Raw genomic sequence first — 17,224 nt, forward strand, 5'->3', positions numbered from 1 at the left:
ACAGGTCGTAGCAGAGCCGGGAGGAGAAGCCCCTCGGGAATCGGGAGAGGGGTCGTAGGAAGGGGGCATGTGCGTAACGGAGTTGGAGGGACTTGGGGGGGGGGGGGCGTCGCCTTCCTCACCTTGCCCACAAGACGATTTCACGGGTGTGGACGTGGACGCCGTTCGCGCTGCGCACTTCGTGTGTGTCGGTTTATCACATGTGCATTATCTGTCCCTGAGTCGGTTGGAAACGGAATGAGAAAGGATCCCGTGGAGTTCCTTAGACTCCTCTCACCCCAGGCCGCGGTTCCGGCTGGCGGCGTTTGCCACGGGGACTCTTGGGTACAGCCTCACCCCGTCTTCGCTTCTCATTGCAGCAGAATGAAGATGTGACCCTTTTGGTTCAGGAGATGGAGCAGGGCTACAGTGACCTGGAGAAAGTGCGGCAGCTTTATTCCAAGGCCCTGATCATGGACTGGTGGCACAACGGAGAGAAGGAAGACAACAAGTGAGTGTGCCACGCCGCCTGCTGACCCCGTCACCCGGGGTCCTCTCAGACCCTCCGCTCGCTCTCCTCGACTTCCCTCTCAGGAGATTTATTTTAGTGTAAGAATCACTTGGTATAGTTTAGTTAGGATTTTTTTTTTTTTTTCCCTGAGCAGAGAGAATAAATTAATAGCAATCATTTGTCTTGAGGGTGGCCACTTTTATCCTCTACCAGGCGGCAGACAGGGCCCCCAAGCCCAGCGGTGACAGGACAGAGAGGTACTGTGTAATGGAGATTTAACTTGGCGCTCAGGAGGCCCCGGCCAGGACTTCACGCAGGGGCACCCTGCCAGGGCTGCCTTGTCTCCTCGCCTGTCCATCACGGCCGGTCTCCTTTCCTCGTTGCTATTACTTAATTAATTTATTTACTTTGACACAGGGTCTCTGAATTGCTGGGCTGGCCTTGAACTTGGGATCCTTCTGCCTCAGCCTCCAGAGCAGCTGGGATGACAGGCGTGGGCCCCTGTGCCTGGCTTCAGAGCCCCCATCTTTGACGTGGGGGCTCTGGTGGGAGGGTCTTGTCTTCCAGGCCATATTAGAATACGTTTCTAATTCATAGTTAAACCCCAAATCGAAAAGAGTCCCAACACTCGGGAAATGTGTCAGCACTCACTACGACGATCCAAGGGTCTGTGAGCAGATGTCTCCACCTACCCGGCCAGGAGGGTCTCTTTTTGTTTAAGAGAGACAACCACATGGAAAGAAATTGAAAGACAAAGTCAAATCAATTTCTTTTTCATCCAAATTGACTGTCTTCCTCTTAGCAAATTGAGCATTATTATGAACTGGGGCCACAGCATAGACTTCGTTATCAGGGAAGGAAAAAAAAGAGAGGTATGTCATATAATGAGATCTTACAGCATTATTGTTTAAGTATTTAGGAAAAACGGATTCATCTAAACTCAGCAAATTTGGTCAAATAAACTACGAGTCAAATAAACGAACCGCTCTTAACAGCAGCTCGCCTCCTGTGCACTTTCAGGCCTGCGCTCTAAATCCCTTCTCACCCTTGTTCAATCAGATTTAAGATCGCAGGACAAAGAGACCAGTTTCTTGGAGTCTGACTTGTTCCGCTGGCTGTGTCTGCTGTTTGAGTAGTGGGTGAAGTCCTTTTTATTTCCTTTTTTGTCTATTTTATTTTCTTTTTATTTTCGAAGGCTGGAGGGAGCAGTTTCTGGAGTGGACACAGAAACATTTTACTATGTCACTGGTCTGTGGTGGGTGACTTTGGGCATCACGTACCCTTGCTGGGCCTGAGCTCCCTCCCCTGTACTGGGTTAGGGGACGGAGTGCCCAGCACATGGCGGACAGCCGCACCCCCCATGAAGGGAAGCACCGCACACAGCCCTTCATCCTGCAGGTACCGCGCTGCCGAACTTCCTTTTCACTGAGCGACACTCGGAAAAGTCGTTTCTCCCACTTAGCTTAACCACAAACTACCTTTTCCTAGTTTTTCCAGCATAAGAAAATATGTACCAGCCCCCAGTCCTTTTCCAAACCTTTATTGAGAACGGATTGCGCATAGGGCAACCGGGATGCCCGAGCAATGTGCGCTTGATCCCTCCGCTAGGGGTGTGCCCTGTGGGTTGCAGGGGTGAGAGGCAGGCTGGCGAAGGAGGGGGAGCACCCTTTAAAGTGGTAGGGCAGGAGAATATTCTGGAAACTTGCCTCTCTGCAGCTGCTGTGTCCAGAGCTTCAGAGACAGAAGCATTTCTGGATCCCCTTGGCTCCAGATCTTCCCCAGAACGGATTGTCGCCATCTCTCGCTAGCGGGGGACGTCCCAGGCGAGAGTTTCCCCTGCCCTGGCTTTTGTAAGAGCTCGCTTGTGGACTCTGTGATTCAAGAAATGGGTTTCCGAGACTTGCTTACACCAGGCTCTCCCTGTCAGCCCTACATAGTTGGTGCACAGGTGGAACTTCCTGAGGAATAGATGAGGAGAGGGAAGAAGCTTCAAGGAGACTGAGCAACTTCAACAAGGTCACCCCTGTCCCTGAGGAACAGACCTGTGATGCAGTCGCTTGTTCCCATCTGACTCAAGGACTGGACCCTGGTGGACTCATCTGCTGGGGACGGGATAGGCGGCTATTCTTAACATTAGTCCAAATAAGGGAGGGCTCCTTTCTTTAAGTTTGCAATGTTCAACATGAATGCATTGATCTATGTCTCCCTTCTTGATGGAAATTTTCTTTTCTCCCCCCCTCCCCCTTTTTCTTTCTTTGTCTACGTTTTTATCTAAATTGAAACAGGCATCAAAAGGAAATCTCTTCTATGGTTGTGATCCCAGAAACATGTGCGAAACCTCAATCTGATGTTGAGTCAACACAAATCTCACCCCTACATATGTTGAAAGTACCATGGGACCTTTCAAGTCAGCAGGTGCCAAAAAAGAAAACCCTCCATGCAGGTATCAGCAAATACCAGCTCAACTCTTTTTACTGGTTTCCGTTCCATACAAAAAGATAGGCTAGAACCAAACACACAAGAATCTCTTTTAAAACCTTGACCCTGAGGGTATTTGTTCTGGTTTGTTTTGGTGGTATTGGTGATTGAACCCAAGTCTTCGGCATGCTAGGCAAGTGCTCTTCCAGTGAGCTACCCTCAGCCCTTGTGGGGTTTTTCAATGAAAATTCTTATTAAGATAACTGTATATTTACACAATACCCTAAACCTCCACTTCCCCCAAAGGTTCTATTTTGCAAAATAATAATACAGTCTCAAAACCAGGATCCTGACATCAATGTCCCAGTTTCACTTATATTTATTTGTCGTGTGTGTGTGTGTGTGTATGTGTGTGTGTGTGTGTGTGTGTGAGAGAGAGAGAGAGAGAGAGACCGTCTGTGTTTAAGAAGAATTTCAACCCCACAGGAATCCTTCCTATTGCCCCATTGCCCTTTTATAACCATATCACCTTCCTTGTATATCCTTTCATAACTATTGGCAACCATTAGGTCTCTATTTCTAAAATTTTGGCCTTCGAAAAATATTATGGTATCACCTTTTGGGACTGATTGGCTTTTGTCTCTTGGTGTGCTTCCTTGAAAACTCATCCAAGTTTCTGCCTGTGTCAGTGGTTCACTCTTTTTTATTGCTGAGTAGTATTCTGAGAAATGGATATACCACAGTTGGTTTAACCACTTATCTGTTGAGAAACATCCAAGTCATTTTCAACTTTTGGCTGTTAACAGTAAAGCACTTTCTGAACATGCACGTTCAAGTTTTATTTAACGGAAGTTTTTGTATTTAGGATAAAATATCCAAGAGCTCAACTGCCAGGTCACATAGTAATGGCTGTTTCATTGTTAAGGAAATTGCCAAACTGTTTCCCAGAGTGCTGTGCCATTGTACACGAGGCATGAATGGTTCAGTTATTCCACACCTTCACCAGCAGGAGGCGGCACTATTTTTTATTTTAGCCCTTCTGACAGTGGCTGCCTTGCCCTAATTGCCCGTGATGCTGAGCTTCTCTTCATGCCACCTACAGATCATCTTTAGTCAGGTGTCTGGGCCTGTTCTGCCCGTTTTCTAAATGAATGGTCTGTCTTTACTGCTGGGCTGTAAGAGTTCTTCTCAGAGTCTAGATACCAGATATGTCATTTGCATATATTTTTCACAGTCGGTAGCTTGTCTTTTCATCCTCTTAAGAAGGTCTTCTGCCAGGCAAAAACTTTCAATAAGTCCAGTCGATCAGCTTTTCCTTTCATGGATCCTACTTTTAGTGTCAAATCTAAGAACAAATGTTAATTCTTGAAGATTTTTTCTAATTTTTTTTTCCTCGAAGTGTTTACATTTAAGTCCATCATTCATTTGAGTTCAATTTTGTGAAAAGATTTGAGCTTGAGGTCAAAATTCCACCCTCCCCCCCTTTATTTTTGGCCTAAAATGTTCTAGAAGCATTTCCTGAAAGGCTGGATTTCAGTGAATTCATCTGAACACTTGTCAAAAGCCTCTGGGCATGTTTGTGTAAATTAATTCCATTTTCTATATTCTGTTTGGTTGATTCAGTGTCTTTTTCTCTGACAATACCCCGTCATCTTGATTCATGTGTTCACATGGTAAGTTTTAAAATCAGGTCCAGTGATGCTTCCAACTTGATTCTTGAAAATTTTCGTAGCTATTCTAGGACCTGATATTTATGTGCACATTTTAGAACATGTTTGTCTACGTTTATTTAAAAACATCTTCCTAGATGTCTTGTGGAGTAGCGTTAAACCTAGAGATCCCATTGGGAGAACTCATCTATAATGCCAACTGCACCAACTCGTGAACATGGTATGTCTTTTCATTCAGCTAGATCATTTCTGATGTCTTGCAGTAGCATTTTGTAACTTTCAACGTGTAGGTCCTGCGAAAAAAAATAGTTGAATTTTCTGTGGATCCTATAACAAGCTTGCTAAGCTCGACAGTTCTTGAAGATCTATTTTGGGCAGATTCCTTGTTGTTTTCTCTATAGACAATACATTATCTGCAAGTGGGGAGAGTTCTGTCTTCTCCTTTCCAATCTTTCTGGTTTTATTCCTTCTTATTGCCTTGCTGCGGTAGCTAGAACTTCCAGTACCATATTGAACAAGGGTGATAAGAATGGTCATCCTTGCCTTTTATCCAATCTTAGGGGGAAGGAATTCAGTCCTTTCCCGTTATGATTTTAGCTATATGTGGTTGCACATGTTCTTCAAGTTGTGAAAGTTCTTCACATTCCTAGTTTTCTGAAAGTTTTTATCAGCAATGGATGCAGGATTCTGGAAACTTATTTTTCTATATTGATATGTGGCTTTTCTTCTTTTGTCTAATGGCAGATTCCATCGGCTGATTTTCAAATGTTGAGGCAGCCTTGTATATCTTGAATATTTTCTGCTTGGTCTCAGTGTGCCATTCTTTTACTACATGGCTCGGTTCTGTTAGCTAACATTTTCTTGAGGATTTCTGTATCAAAATTCCTGAGAGCTATTGGTCTGTAGTTCTTGTTTTTGTTAAAACTCTCTTTGTCCAATTTTGGTATCAAGCTAATACAGTCCTCATCAAATGAGTTGGGAAGTTATTCCTCCTATTCCTGGAAAAAAATTGATGTAATTCTTTCAGTGTTTGGTAATTCCACGACCAGTGTGATCCTACATCATGTACAACCAGAAGAATGAGAAGCTGTACTCCATTTTTGTGTGATGTGTCAAAATTCTACCATCATGTCTAACTAATTAGAACAAATTTTAAAAATCATCATGGAACCATTTAGACCTAGAGATATTTTTTTCACAACATTTTTCATTATGAATTCAATTTCCATGATGGTTTTAACATTATTATCATCTCTTTCATCTTGTTTAAGGGTTAGAAGTTAGTGGGTTTGGGGGAATAGGTCCTTTTTTTCCTACTCTGTTAGATTTGTGAGTGCAAAGCTGCTCATTGTATTCCCTCGTTGCCTTTTCACCGGCTGCAAGATCTGTACTAATGTCCCTTCTTTCCTTTCTGCCATTCACGCCTCACGTCTACCTTCTCTCTTTCTGTCTTTCTCATTCTTACGAGAGGTTTCATTTTCTGCTTGCTCTTTGGCTTTGGGAGAGTTAGTGGTTGATCACGAAGGCATTTGGATGGAGCTTCTTTGAAATCCTCGTTGGGTGGTTCTAACTTGCAACTCATCTTGTTGGCATCATGGTTGTTTTTTTCTTATTCAAGGTCTGATTCTTAGTTCTTGATAGGATGAGTGATTTATTGTGGTATCCTGAACATTTTGTGTATTATGTTGGGGGCTCTGGATCCCGTGTAGGTCTTTTATTTGGGGAAGTGGCCACCCTGTTTACATTGAGCAATGTAGGCCTTGGCCTGCTTCTGTGGGCTGTGGTTGCCATGGCAATTTAATTTTTATAGCCCTCGTGGTATATTGCTGGCATTATTATTTTTTGTTTTTCTGGCATCCCTGTGTCTCCTTGTGGTCCCTGCTGCTTCTGCCTAAGGTGGCAGCCAAGGTCTCCTCAGGCCAGAATGTGAGTGTCTCCCAGGCGGAAGATTATGGAGCCTTTTCCCACTGCTGTCTCGTGGGGGTCCCCATGTCCGTAGGCAGGAGACGCCGGCCTTGACCTCACAAAGACCAGGAGGCTTCCTGGAACGGGCCATGTGCTGCAGCTCAGCCCCTTGTGAGCAACCTGTCCACTTGCTCCCTGTACAAGGGAGACGTGTCTTACGCCCTGGGGACGAATAGCTTCCCATACCAGGCCACTTGGTGCTGCATCCCCAGCACCTGTCGTGCCCACCTCACCCAGTAGACCTGAGTTTCGCTACAGCTATTTGCCACTTGTTCTAAACATCTCCCTTTTATCCGGGATCCTTGGTATGGGGCAGGCAACCAGGGACTGGATTTTTATTTAATGTCCACTTTTAAAACGGAAGAGTGCGGAAAAGGAGTGACTCAACGGAGCCTGCGGAGGAGGTAACGCTTGCATCCGCTGCTGTACGCATCCGGTTTCATTCAGTGTTTTCAGGGTTTGGCACTAGCACATCTTTTTTGTTTGGGGACTTTGAGAACTGTGCTTCCCTTTCTTTTTGCCACACCCAGGCATCTGGTGGGGTTTGCCTTGCGATCGTGGACCAGGTGGCCTGCCAGTGAGGTCAGCAGCAGGAACTCGGCTCCCCCGCGAGGGTCATTGATCTTTTACTGGCAGACATTGCTCCCAAGAAAACACATCTTTATTCATTCTGGCTGCAGAGGCGGCGAGATCAGTCCCACCCTCTTGTTGCCTAGAAAGACAACAAGCACCACAGGGCACAGCCCCATCTCTACGCACGGAGACCCCCGTGTTACTGTTCTGTGCAGCGGAGAGCTTGGCAGTAGTTTGCAGATCTCTGGCTAAGCTTCACTCCCACGATCTGATTTCTTGTTGGAGAGAGCAAGTCCCCTCCTTTACTGAAAACATAGATGCCTTTCTTTCACAAATGCTTACAGAGAGCCTCGGTGCTTGTGAAGAACACAGAACACATTTTCAGCCAGTGCAGTGTGTGTTATCAAGGTTGAAAAGGAACCAAGATACCGTGTCACAGACTCATTATCTTAAAGCACACAGACTCATGTCACCATTAGATCAGTCAGGGGGCCGGGGAAGGGTTGAGAACAACGTAAGTGGAAGCCTGAACAGCAGCTGTGGTGGGCAGAATTTCTAAAAGGGCTCCCCAGAGACGTCCTGCCCTGCACCCTGAAGCCTTTGAACACGACGCAACCTTGCTCTCCTGGTTATGTCACGTTGACTGGAAGCCAAGGTATCCAGGGGGCCCAGTGTGGTCGCATGAAATCCTTGGAAGGCAGGAGCCTTCTCCAGCTGGTGATTTGATTTTCCACGATAGGAATTCAGCGCGCCGTTGCTGGCTTGAAGGTGGTGGGCAGCCATGCAGGTGGCTTACCAGGAGACAGGCTGCTGACTCAGTCCTGCAGCCACAGGAACTGCATTCTGCCCACGATGCAGATGTGGGCGGGGCAGTGGGTTTCTTTCCAAGAGAGCACAGCTTGAGTCCTGACAAAGGGACTCTGCCACCCCCTGAAGTTTGGGACGCTAAGGTTGCTTTCTTCTTTTAAGAATCTAGGACATAGCTGCATCCCATCAAGCGTCTCCTTCCACCCCACATTCCTTCAATCCCTCTTCCCTGTGGCACCAACAGAGTCAACCAGGACCAGCCTGCTCAGAAGCCAGATGTCCATCCCCAAGAACTCACCTCGCAGTGGAAGAAAGGACGATCTCTCCACATCCAGCAGCTGGAGCCTTTCTCTGAGCGACAGAGGCACGTGCACGAGGGTCCCTGCGGGGGGGGGAAGGGTCAGCCTGGTCCCTGTCGGGGGAAGGGGCAGCCAGCCGGCTTTGGCCCTTGTGCCTATTCCTGAACGAGCCGGGCAGGCGTACGTTGGGGAGAGAATCCCATTTCGAAGGTTCTCAGATTGCTCCCCATGTGGAGGGCTCCCTTGTCCGCCCGCTCCACCAGCTTGGTGCGCTGGTTTCCTCGCGGCTGGACTGTGCCGCTGGCTCTTGGGTGCCCGACGCAGGAGAGCATGGGGCCACTCTGTGCCTCACGTCGGGACCTCTTACGCTTCCCGGGGTGTCTTTTTCTTCCCCTCAGTCCCTGGTGGGGCTATCTGATGAGCCCCCTCTCTGGTCCAAATGGTTAACCTTTTGGGGCTAAATGTGAGGAAAACATGACTTTTCCACTCAGGATTCATCACTATTGATAAAATGATGGATCTTTAGAAGCTGAAGCCCCATAGTCTCTTCCCCTCGACACTCTGTCCCAGTCACACATGCGAACGGTTCCCGACTCGTGGCCGACACCACCTGCCGTCGCTCCTCAGAGCTGAATCAAACCCTGTCTTCAGGGCCTGCTCTGCGTGACGTGCTCTGCGTGACGTTTTCCCCTCAACGTCATGTAGCCTGTCGCGTCTCTGCTACATGCATAGTTCAGGATTTGATTTCCGAGGCGTCGAACCGACCCACGTAACGGCTCCCTCCAGGGGCTCCCCCTTCAATGAGGTGACATCCCTTTCCATTCATAAAGCCAGGTATCTACAAGGATCTACGCTTAAAACTCCAGGTATCGATTGCAGAACTCAGCAAAGCCTTTGGTTTCCCAGAGAGCCGAGAAACCCCTTTGAACCCTGGAATCTTAATCAGGGCTCTCTTCTGTAATTGCGAGGGAGTCTCACGATGTCAATCATGGTTCACGGTGTTCTCCTTGAACCTTTAGATGGTGTGTTTTCTGGAGAATCAGAGAATGAATGTGTCTGATTTGTCCAGGGGCAGAGACCTTCCCTGGGGTGAGGTAGGTGAGCAAATGACAGTGCCCTGTTCACCTGCTTTGGTCTTAGTGCAGGTTGCAAATGAACCTTGCCTGAGAGCCCCTGACAGACCAGGATGTGACCTCCAACACACGGTCCACGCGACCTCCATCGCAACCGCACTGAACTAGCATGACCCTTGGGCATCTCGATAGAAATTCTATATTTGAGGAAAACACATATCCGCCCTTACCTCTTCCCCAGAAATGAGCATCCTGCTGGCAAGCGAGTGTTCGGATGACAGATCGTCAGGAAGATGGACTCGAGAAGGAAGCCCAATTTACGATGACAAGTGAGAGCCTTCGTTCTATGAGGTTGATTCCATTATGTTTTTGCTTGTGACCCATCATGTCGGAAGTTTTAAACTCTGCAATCCTCTGTTCTTAGTGCTTCGGAGATGTCCTCAGTGAGCTGGCTTCAGATCCACGGCCTGGTGGCCAGGAAACTCACCCTCATGGACGCCTTGTCAGGGACGGCCGTGCCCCACAGCCCCACTTACGTGCCCATTCTGGACAAGCACGTCACCTCCAAGGTCTTTGACGAGGTAACCTGATTGTCTCCATGTCCCTGTTTGGAATGTGCCTAGTTTTCTGATTAAATAAAAATTTCCTGTGTAATTGTAACAAATATACTTAGCACATATATATATGTATATGGAAGAAACGATCTGTAAGTTGGGAAGAGGGAAAGAGAGAGGCTCTGGAGAGTTCTTTGCTTGCCCTGCTGAGGGCTCGTGGCTCCCATGGAAGTCCGGAGCTGCAGAGATGCTCAGAAGCTCTCGGGGCCTGAGCTGTGTGCTCAGCCTCAGTATCAGAGTGGGGAAGAACTTGGGAGCCCTCCTTGCTTGCCTTCTTCCTTAATTGAGTGACTTCTTTTCCATCCTAAAGGCTTCCCCAGGAAAAAGTCAGAGAGAGGGAGAGAGAACAAAACTATGAGAGAGTGATAGCCATGTGCTGAGAGGAGATACAGCAGGAGCAGAAAGGCCAGGCAGTGGCCCAGGCCTCCGTATCTGTCAGTTCCGCACATACGGATTCCACTGACCTCAGGTTGAAAAGACCTGAGTGTTGTACTGGGTGTGTGCAGAGGGTTTTTCCTCATCGTTGTTTCTTTAAAAATTCATTCCTGCAGCCAAGCACAGTGGCCCATGCCTATAACCCCAGTAGCTCTGGAGGCTGAGGCAGGAGGATGGCGTGTCCAAAGCCAGCCTCAGCAACTTAGTGAGGCCCTAAGCAACTTAGCGAGACCCTGTCTCTAAATAAAAATATAAAAAGGACTGGGGAATGTGGCTTAGTCGTTAAGTGCCTGGGGTTCCATCCCCAGTACCAAACGGGATCAGGGGCGGGGGGGGGATCATTACTGCAACTATTTGCATAACATTTACATTGTATGAAGTATTATAAGTCATCTACAGATGATCTAAAGTACATGGGGAAATGTGCATAAGCTGTGTGCAAAGACCATGCCCATTTGATATAAGGCACTCGAGCATCTGCAGATTTGGTATCTGCTGGTGGGAAAGGGGTTCATATACTGAGGGATGCTCGAGCAACTTAGCGAGGCCCTGTCTCCAAAAATAAAAAGGGCTGGGGATGTGGCTCTGGGTAAGGGCCCCTAGGTTCAATCCCTGCTACCAAAAAACAAAGACCAGTTCCAGAAGCAGTGAGACGGCAGTGGGTCACAGAACACAAAAGAATATAAATGTGAAGAGGGGGCTCCACTCCTACCTGGCAAAGGTGACAGCAACGAATGCTTTAAATAGCAGCGCATCAGGCTTAACAGTAGCTGAATGGAGACAATGTCCTTAAAAGGCCTTTCCCATACTGAAATATTTAGAGGAAATGATAAAATGTTTGGGACGTGCCTCCACGTAATCTGGATGTGGGGAGGAGGAGTGGGTGAAACACATTGTTTATAGTTGATCATTGTTAAATTTGAGTAATAAGAGTATTGAGGGGGAGGAGGCTGAATGTACTCTTCCTTCTACTTTTGTTATATTTGAAGTTTTCCATAAGAAAAAAGTGAAGAAAATCAAAAGCAAAAAAAAAACTTTTTAAATAGGAAAGATCTTATCTTAACTAGTCTTGCAATTGATGTATTTAGAAGAAGGGGATGAACTTGTGAATTTCCCCCCATTAGTCACATATTAAAAATATAACCCACTAGTTGGGTACAGTGGCATGTGCCTATAGTTTCAGCTACTCAGGAGACCGAGGCACGAGGATCACTTGAACCCAGGAGTTCAAGACCAGACTGGGTAACCCAGCAAGATGCTGTGTCAGAACAAAACAAGCAGAAGGCAGAGATAGGATTGCAAGTTGAAAGCCAGCCTCAACCATGTAGAGAGGCCCTAAGCAACCTAAGCCATACCTGGTCTCAAAATAAAAAAATAAAAAGGGCTGGGGATGCGGCTTGTGGTTAAGTGTCCCTGGGTTCCAACCCCGGTACCCGACCTATAAAAAAGAAAAAGATATGTAAATCTCCCATGGAGGTCAACATGCATCCTGCCGATGTCACTGTTCCTACAAGAGGTTGAGTATGGCTTCATTTCATCTGGTTCCCACCTACTTTGTCTCGAGATTCCAGAAGCAACAGAAAGGTGAACATTGATTCATTTCTTCTAGGAAGTTTGGTGACAGTTTCTTCACATTCTGTCTATTTTTTATATTAATATCCTTGAGTTTTTATTTAGAACAAGATATATTTAGTGAGCTCTTCCTGGAAATAGCATTTTCCTAGGTTTATGCTTCTTTCTGAGCCTCCCAAGAACTTGAGACACATTGAAAAGTAAATTTCTCAAAAACCAAATACAGTAGGCCATTAGGGCAGGTAGTGTAAACATAAAATCAAAGGAAGAAGTCATAGAGGAAAGATTTATAGACTGAATAGATAGAAGGGTTTTTTGCATAGAAACTTATAAATAAAATGAGGAAAGGACTCAGAAAAAATCTGAAATCTGTAACATATGAAATGAACAAAGAGTATTATCTTAAATATGTGTATGTGGGTATCTGTATAAATCAGCGCTCAGCAAAGACACAGACAGGCACACACACCCACATCACAAAGGAACAAGAAAGCAACACATATACTCAGTGGAAAATCTAGGGAAAAAAATCAAAACTACATACAGAAATACTGACCTTCACTGGTAACCAAATATTATGACTTAGAAAAAAACATAAATTGAAAATCAATTAGACACCTCCACCCCTATCAAAGTGGTAAGGTTAAAAAATATTAAGAAGCACTAATAGCAAAGCTAGAATGAAATAAGAAACTTTACATCCTGCTAGTAGGAGTTTTAATTAGTGCAACCTTGTGTACAATATCTTCAGAGGCCTTAAGGGCTTAAAACATTTACCCCCGTAAATCCATATATTACTAGGAATCTATGTAAGTAAATACTTAGAGATATTGACGAATATATGTGAATATTGTTGGTTTCTATCTAACAATGAGAAACCTGAAATCAACCTAAATACCTACGAGGTACATTCCTATAATCAGATGTTGTATATTCATTAAGCACATTTCTGAAGGATAAGTAATGACCTGGGGGAAATTCTCCATATCATACTGAGTGGAAAGTTCAGACCTCAAAACTCCACGTCGTGTTAGCCACTGGGCGACAGGTCTGCTCGCCCCAGATGGACACAGCACCTCCTCACTCCCTTCTGTCTTTGTCAGATGTTAATAGTTTGGCCGGGTGGTGTGGTCGTTGGTAATTTTTTGTTTCATTTATATGCTTGCAAGTTTTTATTGTAGTTAAACTCTGAACCTACATTAATGATAACTCTGAGGAAAAGTTAAGAAAAAGCAGAACTGAAAGCAAATGAGAAGGTGGGGAAAATAAAAAAGGAATTTGATTTTTAATTACTTTTTTATCAGATGGGTGACACATGAATACATTTTCAGCATGAATAATTTAAACCATATAGAGGTTTCAGAGGACGCTCTGGATGCTTCTCCGACATGAAGAAAACACTGAGTAGCTTGGTGAATTTCCTCCCCATCTTTTTTCTACACCGACACATGTATCAAGGTGTGTATATAGATAACATGCTACTTATACACACATAATAATTTTAATCAACATAAACAATTGTCTTTTGAAAATGTGTCTTAGAGACCTTTCCCCTCCGTGGATATGGGTCTGTCTTATGCTCTTCAGTTTGAAACTCTCCCCTGTTATTAAGGGACCTTTACGTCATGTCCACCCGCTCCCTGTGGGAAATGTCAGTGCATAGATTTGCTGGCATGCATATAGCACTGCCTTTGGGACAGAGTCCCTCCAGTGGGAACGCTGGGCCCAGAGGACCCGTGCAGTTCCCATTTTGATGGGAAGTCCACATCATTTTCTAAAGGCATTTTACATTCCCACCGCCTGTAGCCCTCGGGCAGTGTGTAATAAGGCCCTTTTCTTAAAAGGAGCTCCCTGACGCGTGTTGATCTGTGCTCTGTGAGCCTGGAGATGCTTTGGTGAGGCGGAAGGTGCTGTTCAGGTGTGAAATGATTCTTCCAACTGCCCCCGTCCCTGGCTTCCAGGCCAAGAAGCAAACATCTCGACTCCGCCTGACAGTCAGAAGTCGGCTTTTTGGGATGCATACTACATACGTGTGCCCCAGGAGTACTACTAGTACCTACTCTGAGATTACTGTAGTATTAAAAGAAGTAATGCATACAGCAGGCAGTACCTCGAGGCATTTAATTGCAGGCCTTCTGTATGCCTGTGCTGGGCTCTGGAGTGCATGCCAAAGAGGAGAGCCGACTGCAGGGGAGGCCCGGGCTCCGTCCTGAGTCAGGCGAGGCTTGCCTTAGCAGGTGGCAGTGTCACCAGGCGGAGGGGGCGCAGGGTCCCAGGCAGGGGGCTGCGGGGCAGCTGAAGGACAGTTTGTTCCAGGAATCCTCAAGGTTGATGAAGGATGCGCTTGGTGGAGTTAAGGGTCTTGAACTTCATCCTGAGAGGGATGAAGGATTTTCATCAGAGAAGAGAGGAAATTCATGTGGGGCTCTGGCTGCTTCCAGGAGGCTGGGGGGGAGGTGCGAGGCTGGGAAGATGCAGGCGGGCGCCCCGGGATGGAGCCAAGCGGACGGGCCCGCGCAGTGTGTGACTGGGAGAGGAAAATGTCAGGAGTGGTTCTAAGCCTCAGAAAGCAGAGCCAAAGGAAGGGGATGGCCGTTTTTCAAGGGACAGGTGCCACGTTGCCAGCAAACCCACGCCCTCTTCTTAGGAGGAAGAGCAAAACTCTCGATAGTGAAAGAAGCGTTCCGCAATAAATTCTAATTTCATCTCGAAAGCACTCGCCATCTCTTGAAATGCTTTCAAGTATGGTTCATTTTATTGGCACTGGGAATGGAACCCAGGAGAGTTCAGCTTCTGAGCCACGATGCAGACCTTTCCTCAACCACTTGGCTTTGATTTGTTTTGAGACGGGTCTTGCCGAATCACCCAGGCAGGCCTTGGCTAGCCACCGCACCCCTGCAAGATTTAAGTGAGTTTGATTGACAGATCATGTGTGTGTACCTTGAAGGGGTGCAACCGGATGTTCTGATGTCTGAACAATGTGGCATGATCGTGATTCAATTAAGCTCATCAACGTATACCTCACCTCCATTGCTTTGCTTTGCTTTTTGTCTGTCTTGGGTGTTGACCCCGGGGTACTTTCCCACTGAGCTACATCTCCTTTCCTTTTTTACTTTTTATTTGGAGAAAGGGTCTCACTAAGTTGCCGGGCTTACCTCAGACTTGCCACCCTCCAGCCTCCCGAGTCGCTGGGTGTGCACCAGAGCTTGCCTATTAATTTTTCTTATTTGTTCTTTTTAGGTCTACAAGGCAGTTGAGTGTGTTTTGACACATTATACATACATGGAGTGTGACTTCCCATTCTTTTTTTTTTTTAATTTAAAAAAATTTTTAATTTATTTTAGTTGCAGATGACATAATACCTTTATTTTATATTTATTTATTTATTTTAGGTGGTGCTGAGGCTCAAACCCAGTGCCTCACACATGCTAAGCCATAACCCCAGCCCTAACTTCTCATTCTTGTGGCTGTATGTGATGTGCAGATAGAGTGGTCATGTGTTCATATATGAACATAGGAAAGTTCTGTCTGGTTCATTCTAATGTCTTTCCTGTTCCCAGCCCCCTCCCTTCCCTTCATTCCCCGTGTCTAATCCACTCAACTTCTATTCCCCTCCCACCCCCATTGTGTGTTAGCATCCACATCACAGAGAACATTTGGTTTTTGGTTTTTTGGGGATTGGCTTATTTCATTTAACATGATAGCCTCCAGTTCCATCCATTTACTGGCTAATGCCATAATTTCATTCTTCTTTAAGGATGAGTAGTATTCCATTATATATAGGTACCACATTTTCTTTATCCATTCATTTTTGAAGGGCACCTAGGTTGATTCCATAGCTTAGCTATTGTGAGTTGAGCTGCTGTAAACATTGATGTGGCTGTATCTCTGCAGTATGCTGATTTTAAGTCCTTTGGGTATAAACTGAAGAGTGGGATAGCTGGGTCAAATGGTGGTTCCATTCCAAGTTCTCTGAGGAATCTCCACACTGCTTTCCAGAGTGGTAGCACCCATTTGCAGTCCCACCAGCCATGTATGAGTGAGCCTTTCCCTTACATCCTCACCAGTATTTATTGTTGCTTGTATTCTTGATGATGGCCATTCTGCCTGGAGTGAGATGAATCTCAGTGTAGTTTTACTTTGCATTTGTCTATTATTTTTTATAGTGACACTGCTCGATTTCATTTATATGTAGAACCAAAAAAAAAAAAAAAAAAAAAAAAGATGAACTCATAGAAAGTAGAGCGACGGTCACCAGGGGCTGGCGAGGAGGGTGATGGGTGTTGGTAAGGGTACAAGGCTGCCCGTAGGCAGGAGGAACAGGTTTGAGACCTGCTGCATGGCGGGCTAACCATAGTGGCATCCATGCATTGCACTCCAAAATGACCAAGAGCATGAATTTCAAGTGTCTGCCATTTGTATCTTTTATTCCCTAATATTTTCTCTGACTGGAAGAAACTCTCAGCTATAAATAGAAAAAAAATAGCAATACTAATCTGAACTATCCCCCACTGCATTAGATATAAGGTTTTGAGATGTGGACCCAACATAAATTTTAAGATAGAGTAGCCTGGAGCTGAAAGGAAGCATGGCCGCCTTCGTGGAGAACTTTGATTCACATCCTCGCTCCTGTGCGTGGCCACCTCCATCTGGCTGAGCTGTAAAGCGGTATCTGGCTTTGTCCCCCGCTCTTTGTTTTATTCATGACTTATGTAGGGGCCCTTTCTTCTTCTGGAACAAAGTGCCACATCGGTTTCCAGCGTCCTGGACCAGCATCAAATCTGTCACCTTGGAAATGATGTAGTGAGCAGAGGCGTTGCCCTGGCAACTCTTCATCACAAAATGCAAGACGAGCCAGATAATTTTGCCCTAGCTCTTGCCAAAAGAGTTGTTATTATCGTGTTGTATACAGAGCAAAACTGCTTCAACCATCCGACGAAGCTGGAATTCGGAGCTCTTCATTGCTAATGGCTTTGAAAAAAAGAAAGATTAATTAATCCGGCAACGTTCGTCTGTGTTCTTGGAGAATCTGCGTTATCACTCACCATCATCAGCTTGTATCTCAACATCCCATCAAAGCTTCCTGCTTGGGTTTACTCTGGATCGTGCACACAGATGTGTGGATTTATACCACAGCTGTCGTTTACTCCGGAAGGACTATGACAAGGTCCCCGATCAATCATGGGACGGACCCTCACCACACACTGGGCTCCGAGGGAAGCATTTAGTACCATTGAAGTATCTCACCTGAAACTCAGAGCATCCTGGGCTGTGGCTGATCATCCGCACCTAGCTGACAAGGAACGTC

General features: G+C 46.0%; 1 protein-coding gene across 1 annotated transcript in view; it reads left to right on the forward strand.

Moving 5' to 3' along the window:
* The window catches only part of VWA3B (von Willebrand factor A domain containing 3B), a 190,908-nt gene that overhangs the window by 113,640 nt on the left and 60,044 nt on the right, over positions 1–17,224 (forward strand). The window contains 5 exon segments of the mRNA XM_079109530.1: positions 363–490; positions 2,776–2,933; positions 8,168–8,287; positions 9,537–9,624; positions 9,720–9,876. Coding sequence (XP_078965656.1) covers positions 363–490; positions 2,776–2,933; positions 8,168–8,287; positions 9,537–9,624; positions 9,720–9,876 — 651 coding nt within the window.

The sequence above is a fragment of the Sciurus vulgaris genome (genome assembly GCF_902686455.1).
Source record: "Sciurus vulgaris genome assembly, chromosome: 14".
Taxonomy (NCBI): Eukaryota; Metazoa; Chordata; class Mammalia; order Rodentia; family Sciuridae; genus Sciurus; species Sciurus vulgaris.